The sequence below is a fragment of the Pteropus vampyrus genome, unplaced genomic scaffold (assembly GCF_000151845.1).
Source record: "Pteropus vampyrus isolate Shadow unplaced genomic scaffold, Pvam_2.0 Scaffold29, whole genome shotgun sequence".
Taxonomy (NCBI): Eukaryota; Metazoa; Chordata; class Mammalia; order Chiroptera; family Pteropodidae; genus Pteropus; species Pteropus vampyrus.
Window position 1 is genome coordinate 318,822 of NW_011888810.1, and position 9,518 is coordinate 328,339.

The window sequence follows — 9,518 nt, forward strand, 5'->3', positions numbered from 1 at the left end:
TTTTTTTTTTTTTTTTTTGGTTCACATAATATCCCATTTCCTTTTATAGATTCTTCCCACCCAACCATGCGTAAATATCTAATTTCCGCCTTTACTATATAAAGCTCCACATCTTCCCTCATGTGAGAGCTACATTTGAATTTCATGAAGAAAATGGGTGCCTTTCAGCTCACCTCCCGGTCCAGCAGTGCAGGTGACACGACGGTGACAATGTCTCCTTTCTCAGGATCGATGTAGAACATGTTGGGAGATGGCTTGTCAGGTGTCTGCTGACGGATATTATAACGCAGGAGGGCATTATCTGTGGCTGGGTCATCTGCATCAAAGGCTGTCATCCGCATCACCGTGGTCCCTAAGGGGGCAGGACAGAAGGACGGGAGATGGTCATTTGGGGGACATCGACAGGCAGAGCCCCTGTCCCCCATCCAGGCAATGGCAATGAAGTGATGTGCCAATCACTTTCCAAATTAAAAATGGAAAGTATTTCTTTAGCTCTGTGATGGTTTAGCTTGTCTTCCCCACTCCCTCCCTGCTCCATCATGTTAAAAGACCTGAAATAAAGAAAAGATATCTTCGCTGTTCAGGAGATTGACAGCCTAATTTTTCCTTCTGCTGATATGCTGTTCATTTTCACGGGCTTTCATTCCATTGTAGATGTGGCCCCATGACAATGGCCTTCATTTTAAAAGCCCTTATTGAAAGCCTACTACACGTGGGGCCCTGGGCCAGGTGCAAAAAGGCACATTCCCCAGTGTCCAGCAGGTCAGTGATTAGTAGCAGAGAGAGCATGTAGAAAGGTAAAAATACTAAAGAATATCAAGTACATTGAGAGAGGGCTTTATGAATACAGAAGAGAACAGCCTCATTTAACCTGGGTTCGGAAAAGCTCTCTGGTGCCTAGGGGGAAGTAATGGGAAAAGATATGCCAATTGAAGGAACATGAACAAACATTGATTGAGCATTCCCTATTGTGGCAGCCACACTGTCTTAGGCACTTTAATTACAAAGACAATATGAAGATGAGGGTGACATGAGGACTATTAGGTATGTCAAGGGTTGATAAGAGTGTCAGATACAGGGTCTTGCTCGCACATAGCTGACATGAATGGGAATTGGTCAACTTTCAGGGAAAACTGAGCAGCGACTAGTAGAAAAAAAAAAAATGCATTCATCCCCTTGGCATCTACCCTCGAGAAACACTCACAGGAGGGTTTTTGCCAAGTGTGTTCGTGGCAGGATTATCCACCACAGTGAAATATTGAGAAACAGAATAACTGTCCAACAACAGAGGAATTGCTGATGGTATCCCGACACTAAGAAACATTTTGTAGCAGTTTAAAAAAGTTTGTAGATCTAATGTGCTCTAACATGGAGTGCTCGCCGAGAGAGAGCATTAAGTGAAAAATATCAGGTTGAAGGATGTTATTCACAGTACGGTATCATTTTTGTGAACCTGCCGGCACAGAGAAAGTTCCACAATACTTTATGCATCTGTTTTGCAGGTACAGTTTATACGTGTAAGTGCATAGAAGCAGCTCTATAAAGGTGAACTTTGCATGGGTTATGGTGGCTAAATTTGGGAAAGGAGAGGGGACTTGGATTAAGGATGGTGACAAAGGAAGATTTTGGCTCAGTTTGTAATGGTTTGGTCATTTTTACAAGGAGAATATATTGCTTTTGCAATTAAAATTTAATTTAAAAGGATCATAATCATAAGCACTGATAGAAGCATGGTCTAGAGCAGAATCAGGCACGTTTGCCTGCTGGTCTCAGCAATTGTGAGCTATCATATTTAGCTCAGGGTGACCTGCCTGACCATAATTTTTCATGGCAGTTTAGTCTCCTATGAATATAGAATCCCACCTTCTGGTTCCGAAGCCTTTCGGATCCACAATGAGTGACCTAACTGGTAAGAGATGAAAGCAGTAGACCTACAGTTCCTAGCAGGAATATTTACATGTATATATAAAATATGGATGCTTAAAGGAAACAGAATTCACCCAGTTCAGCCACCACCCCAGTAGGTCTTTTACTTACATAACAGCGCTTCTCAAACCGTCAGAGCCAATTTACTTTTTCTCATAGTAGGAATCAGATTGTCAGCCATTATGTCTGACTGATCAGGCAAACAAGGGGGAGTCTGACCAAACTAAAGCTGGATCAGTTTGTTAAGTAGTCTCAGTTAATTTCACCAGTGTTGCTATCAAGGCTAATGCATCAAGATGTGACTCTCTTCTACCTCATTTCTTTGCCCTTCCTTGTTTCTTTGTGAGAATGTTGCAAGGCAAACCTTTGGGTCCAGTGCAAGAATAGAAAATTCTTGGCATGTGCAAGCCCCTCGCCTTTGGAAGATATCAGCAAACCATTTGACACTCTGTTTCCCATTAAGTTATGGAATCAGGGTTCTTTCTCAACCCACTGGTCCAGATGGCCAGTCTCAGTACATCAGTTTAGTGTGAACAGTGACACTTACTTGCCTTTCTGGTTTAGGAAAACAGGCATACTTGGGGATCTCTATCAGAAATGAGAAGTAGCTTTCAGGCCTGAAATCTCACCCAGTGATGGGCAAAGTGAGGTCTGTGGGGCCAAAGGCATGGAAAGAGGCCTCAGCCCCACCAATTCCTCACCAAATAGTCTCTGGTTAAGTAAGCATGACCCAGTGTCTTGCACTTTGTTAGTGTCTAATGAATGCTTGATTGATGGAATCTGTGTCCTATTTAATCTGCCTTTAATTGCAGTCAAAGATGAACGAGCAAAAGAAAGTATAAAAATGAAGTCATCGTGACTTTTGACTGTCATGGTCAAAACCTCTCAGATTTATGAGTTTTCCAATTTTCATCAGGAATTCATTGATAATGTCTTTTTTAGTCGTTATTTTTTTACAGATTCGATAACATGACATAATAAAAGGTTATCATGTAGTATTTCCAAGGTCACACAGAAATATTTTTTTTTTATTTTAATGAATAGCTAGAGAGCAAGTAAACTTGGTTTTCGGTCCTGCCTTTGTCTTAACCCAGGTGTGAATACATACCTGGATTTACTTCTGAGATTGACCTCTACGGAGACTGCCTATGTCAGGAGATAGGTTTGCAGCAATGAAGAAAAAGATTGTAAGGTAACATATCTAGGTTTAGGTCTTTACTATGAGAACGTGGGCTAGTTATTCAAACCTCCCCAAGCCTCGATCTCCCCTTTACAACATGAAGACACTACTAACACTTTTCTCTCGGTTACTGTAAAGATTTAATGGGATAATATATTAAAGAACTCAATATAGTGCCTGATGCATTAGTGCTCTGAGGAGGATGCCTTTTATGATCAAATCTGCAGTGCAGGCAATGGCCTCAGACAAAGGAGCTCAGAATTAAATTGTCCACAAAACCTGCCATGCGAGGTGGCCCTGCCTCGCCCTCTCCCTTCTACCTTGCCCATTGCTCTTAGTTTCTAGATTTGGGTTTCTATTATGGAGATCACAACTCTATACCAACACACACACACTCACACACACTCTGTAGTTTGCACTGCTTTTCCACATGATACTCTAGTGGATCAAGGCTCTATCCTGAGTACCAGTCCATTTGCTGGGTTTAATATCCTGCTCTTGCCAGCTCCTCCCTTGGCAGCTGGGCCATACTTTTTGTACTTTCAAGTTCTACAATGGCTGGATAAACCTACTTCCTAAGCCAGCATTTCCTAAGTTGTAGCCAAGGAACTCTGGTTCCATGGGCTCAGCAGAGAAACAAATGTGGAAAATATGTGGTAACCATAGTTAAGCCAGTTTTCTCTTGGAAAATGGTTAAGTGCCCCTATAAGCAAATGCATATTGAAAATCTCCAAGAGAGGGTCAAATCTGCAGAATTCCCCAAATTTCTCTATTGACGAATCTCTTCATTTAAAGAAAATCTTTATGTGAGGGGCTGCATAGTCCTAAATTTGAGCTCTTGGAGGGCACATGCTGTGTTTTGTTCATATTTGTAAACTCAGTATCTGACACGTAGTAGGTACTCTATCAATGCTGTTTGAGTAAAATTGCATTCTTATAATTCACTGTAGCTTTGCCTCTTCCACACTGATCAGAAGTCATGGATAACTTGTCTACAGTGCTGTCGGGGCATTTTTCACAACCAGGCATGCTTCACTACCTCCTCTGAGCTCTTTTTTGCCCCTTGGAGTCCCTTGTTGGAACTGGTTTCGGCAGTCATAACTAATTGCAAGTCTAGGGCTGATGTTCAGCAGGTAAACATCAGGACAGCTGTTCCCACTGCCTATGGGAGGCATCGGTACCCTCCCCCTTACCTGAGCCCATTCCTAGGCTCTAAGAAAAAGGGCTCATTGATTTCCATCAGCCCAGAAGCTTCCTGTCTGTGCTTATTTCATGCCAATGTGTGCTTTTTGATGGCAGAGAAATGATAATTACATGATAGACATGGGTATGGATCCTCCACACACAGCACATTTCTGTCTTCTCCCTTGTCACAATATTCTCCTGAGCATCAAAACAAATGATAATCACCCTGTCACTCCCAGAGCCATATGAACTAGAAGTGGCCTCTCCAAAGCAAAATAAAAGAATTCCAAGTGGCTAGCTGAAAGTCTCAAGTCGGGCCATTATTTTCCTTTGTCGAAGGACATGGCTGCCAACGCGACAGGCTGATAAACAATTATGATTGTTTTGTCTTAGATAGCCCCTTCCTCTTGGCTGTATTTCTCTGATTAAAGTGCTGCCTAGTGTCATGACCTTGAAAGCTGGTGTTGACAGGTTTGTCTCTCTGTGACTTTGAGCACAGTTATGCCTTTGAGAAGCAGAGCGCAGATCAGAAGGTGAGGGGCTAGTTTCAACCTCCATGAAAGGTCAGCCAGCCTCAAGTGGGAGGCTCCAAAAGATGGCTTGCTAAGTGCCACAGGTAATGAAATTATTCTGTTCTGGAAATCTTTTTACTTCATCCCAAAACATTTTTCTCACATGATCAAAAATGTCAGCCTCTTTTTTTTTTTAAACCGTATTCCCATAAGCAAATAATATATCAAGACAAAGACATTCAGATCTGATAGCACAGTTGGGGCAAATGTATCTTTCCAGGGAGATGCAGAGTACCAAATCCAGTATGAGCAGAAATGGAAGATGTCACTAAGTGAGCTCTCTGGATGTAACAAAATGTTGCATCATCATAAAACATCAAATTTGTGAGAGAAGGTAGTGGGTTTTAAAGCGACCCAAACACTGATCTGTGACTGAATTAAGAGATGTGCCTCAAACGTTACTGACAAGAGAATGTGACCATGGATACTGCATTGCACAACTTATTCCCCATATCAGAACAAAGTCCTTAGACTATCGGTACCTAAACCTGTTCAGCCAGGTGAAAGAAAGGAACATAGAAGCATCTTGGGGTATGTCTAATTGCACTGATGCCAACTTGAAACTAAATTTTTCTTGAGGGCCCTTCAGGTTGAGGGGTTTTGGGTACTTTGATTTGAAACACCCAACCTGAGAGTTCTAGATGTGGGAGGACAAACCGGCCAGTTTGCCTGGGACTTAGGGAATTCCAGGACAGCCTGGGGCAAACCAGATGAGTTTATTACCCTACAGGCCAAGTTTTGCTTTCAGAGGTAGACACATCCCTTGGCTGTGACCATCAGAGGACAGACATGAGACTTGTTATGAATGTAACTTTAATGGCCCAAGACCACGGCCATTCCTTCGACTCAACACCAGTCACACCAATCTGGGGTTGCTTTTTGACCAAGCAGGTGGTCACAACCCAGTTCTCTCCCAACAGTTCTTAATAACGAAGAGAGAGACCTCAGTGTGCAAACTCAAGGTTGAACAGTACTAGAGGCACCATTAGGGTGTGGGCTGTCTCATTTAAAACCCTCAGCATTTGCCAACGGGGCATCCTTAAGCATATTCCTTTATTTAGTCAAACCCCAACTTTTTCATTTACAGAACAGCATCTCCCTTAATTGGCTGTTATGGGCATTGAACGAATTAATTCAGTATTTCTCAAACTTTATTTTTTCATCATCAAGAGACAAAGAGTCTTTTTAGACATTTTTTTTCCTACTCACCACCCCCCGCAGCAGATATACTGTATATTTATGTGCTATGGCCCTTTGCAGAGCCATAAACCATTGTAATATCTAATCTCTTCAATGTTCCCCCAAAGAACCAATTTTCTTCCCTGTTGGGGTGATATTGTCCCCACTGAGAATGCATAAATTAATGAATATAAAGCCCAATGCCTTGGCAATGGTAAATACTCAAGAGATGGAAGTTTTATTGTTATTTTTATTTGCTACTCAGTTCTGGGGGACCCAGTGCTGTGTGCAGTAATGACAAGCAAAACACCTTGCAGGACCCAACCGCTTAGAGTTGAATTCATACTCTTTCTTGGACTCACACTCAGGAGCTATAGGAGCAGGAATTAATTAAAATCTCGTAAGGAAACAATTCCTTTCTTTCCTTAGACAAGCCTAGAAACTTTGGTTGCATGCATGCGTTCATGAATCAACTTCCTCTGGTCTTATCAATGTTTCTGTGTATACAGGAATAGGAAAACTGTCAAATGATTAGTCGACAAAAGATAACCAAACCAATCTGATAGGGATCCACAGGCAGCCCACATTCTGCAGTGTGTGCATTCCTGAAAAGTCATCCATGTAATGAATCGTAAATAATGTCTTATTTTCCCCTTGACCTACATTAGCATTTCAGAACTGCTTTATCTTCACTCCTGAAGGAGTGTCCAGTTGGAAACCACTATTCATAATTCACTTTAAGCTTTTCTGCTTATCTCCAAAACACTCTCTTAGCAGGTGGGGTAGGAGGAGGTTGGCGCTCTGATCTGGGTGTGGAGACTGTTGAAGAAAGCCCCGCCTGGATCCTCAGAGGGCATAGAGAAGTGCTTCTACCCTGACTCTGAGGAAGAAGAAAGGGGGAAAGCAGGCTGAGACTGAAAGCAAAGCTTGGGAGATTTAGCTTTGTCACCACTGCCCCTTTTGAGGGCATTTCCTTCTGTCCCCCAATTATCTAGGAATTGTCATTTATCAGCACCAAGATCCTCTCGCATTTTTCATATGATAGTCAGGCTATGCACTAGACCCAGAAAGTTCTTGATAATGGGAGTTTTGATAAAGATGTCAATGACCTTTGGCCTCTCCTTCGACTGTAGCTGAGACCCACTGGTGTGACTCTCTGGCCCCATTTCCGGAGTTTATTTTTAATGTGGAAGTTGCTATTTCAAATAACCAAAAAGCACAGCATTTTCTGGGGATGAACTAAAACAAAAAGCAACAGGTGCAGGTAAAGAGTTGATGAGAATAAAATGCAGCCCGTTTCTCAAATGTTGGGCTTTTGGGGCCACCAATGATGTCACCACTAAATCACTGTTAATACGTTGACCACTGACCATTTCGATTGCTTTAAAGGATGTATGTAAACAACACTGAGTCAAACTGGCACAAAGTACATACTTCTGCTGCAGGTTTTGAGTTGAGTAAGTATTTTCAAATACAAAGACAACTCTGTTCTTAAAAATAAGAATGCCTTAAATTTTGAGACAGTTGCTCACTTCCTTTAATAGCAGCCACGAGCGCCTATGTGCAGCTGCAATTACCACAGGCTTGATTTGAAATGCAATAGACTTCTCTCAAATTTGCTTTACCTCCCTAGAGCTAGTTGGTTTTTTAAGTACAAATTGACAGTCAAATATGTAATAAGTTATGACAAGTTGAGCAATGGTTGTCTCCACCTGTTTTCAAAAGTTGTTTATTTCTATACTGATGAAGAGATGGTGGCGACAGAACCACTTTATGATTCTTTTAATCCTTCAGTTGCTCCCGCTCTTTGTTCGCTCTTCGCAGAAGCTTTGCTCTCCTTTTCTGGTGAGATATTGTTTAATTAAGCTTCGACAGACCAGGTTTTAGGAACAATACCTGTTTTTGAGATTTAAGATAAGATGTGACTAAAATGTGAGGTCCTCCTGTCATGATGCATTTTATTGCCCTAGTTTCTTCATTTCGTACGGAATTTTAAACTAATATTTTTCTCAAACCTGTTAAAAATTTCAATTTAATCTTTCTATCATTTATTTATTTATTTATTTATTTATGTGTAGCTCTTTTAAAAGGATACAGGATTCTCCATATTGAATTAACTGATCTAAAACGTTTCAAAAAAGCAATTTTAAATGGAATATTTATCCTTAATATTCCAAAATAATAAGAAGAAAGCTTCGTATTGGATAAACATGAAGTAGTGAAATTCTCAAATATGAAAATATTTTTTCATAAGACTCTAGAAACAACAAAAGGAAATTGTGTGTGTTTTTGTTTGCTTAACCAATTTAAAAGATTTTAAAAAGGTAATTTTAATTCTTCTCAGAGCAGTGGTTTGCAATTAGGGGTGATTTTTTTTCTCCCAGGGAACACTGGGCAATGTCTGGAGACATTTTTGATTGTCACGACTGGGGTGGGGTATGTGATACTGGCATCTAGTGGGTAGAGGCCAGGGATGCTGCTAAACAGCCTACAATGCACAGAACAGCCTCACAAGAGAGAATTATGCAGCCCAAAATGCCAGTAGTGCTGAGGCTGAGAAACCCCATGTTAGAATCGTTCATACCAGTGTCCCTAAATGTGGCACTACTGGCCCTTTAAAAATCCTGCACTTGAACAATTGAAACCACAATTTGCCTCTCTTCTAGGAACTTCTAGATGTGAAGTTTACTGAGGGTAGAGATCCTGTCTCTTCTGTATTTATTCCCCACATGATGGCTCAGATATTAATATCGTTGAATATGCAAATTCAGCATAGTATATAATGTTTAATAATATGCTAATACTAACCAGTTAGCTTTTCTGATTAAATTTTGTACTTTCAATGCATGGAACTCTTCAAAGTTACCAGGATAATGCTTTGTGAGTAGTAAGATTTTAGTAAACATTTGCTGAATGAGTAAAGAAATAAATTAAAAAGATGAATAAATAAAAATGAATATTTTTATTTCCTCTATTACAGCTCAAGGTAATGATGGAAGTGGAATGGGAAGCAGATGGATAATTAATGTCTGATTGGCACTAAATATTAATTTCTAGGTAAATTCTGAGTAATAGGCCTATTATCCCTATCATTTATATCTATTTAAGGGCAAAGGTGAAACAGTTTTGCTATTTAAAAACATGAAGTATTTTAGGCTAGGCTAGACTAGGATAATAAACCAATCCTGAAATTTCAATGGCTTAATACACAAGGTTAATTCTTCCCTCAGATTCAGTCCATTTTGGAGCTCCTGTCCAAGGGCAGCTCTTCTCCCAGGTGTGATGTAGGGGTCCAGGCCCTTGCATCCTGTAGCCATGCCATTGGGACCACGTGGTTTTCTGATTGTTGTGGGAAGAGCACACAGAATGCAAAGCTGCATGCTGCTGACTCATTAAATTCTTCAGCCAGAAATGACACAAGTCACTACTACCCACAGTCTATTGGCCAGATCTGGTATCTAAGGCCAGATCAAGAG

General features: G+C 40.8%; 1 protein-coding gene across 3 annotated transcripts in view; it reads right to left on the minus strand.

Moving 5' to 3' along the window:
• Positions 1 to 9,518, minus strand: part of CDH13 (cadherin 13) — a 985,836-nt gene that overhangs the window by 217,381 nt on the left and 758,937 nt on the right. For all 3 annotated transcript variants that reach the window (XM_011356635.2, XM_023528555.1, XM_023528556.1), the window contains exon 8: positions 174 to 352. In XM_011356635.2, the coding sequence (XP_011354937.1) occupies positions 174 to 352 (179 nt within the window). The remainder of the gene's footprint in view (positions 1 to 173; positions 353 to 9,518) is intronic.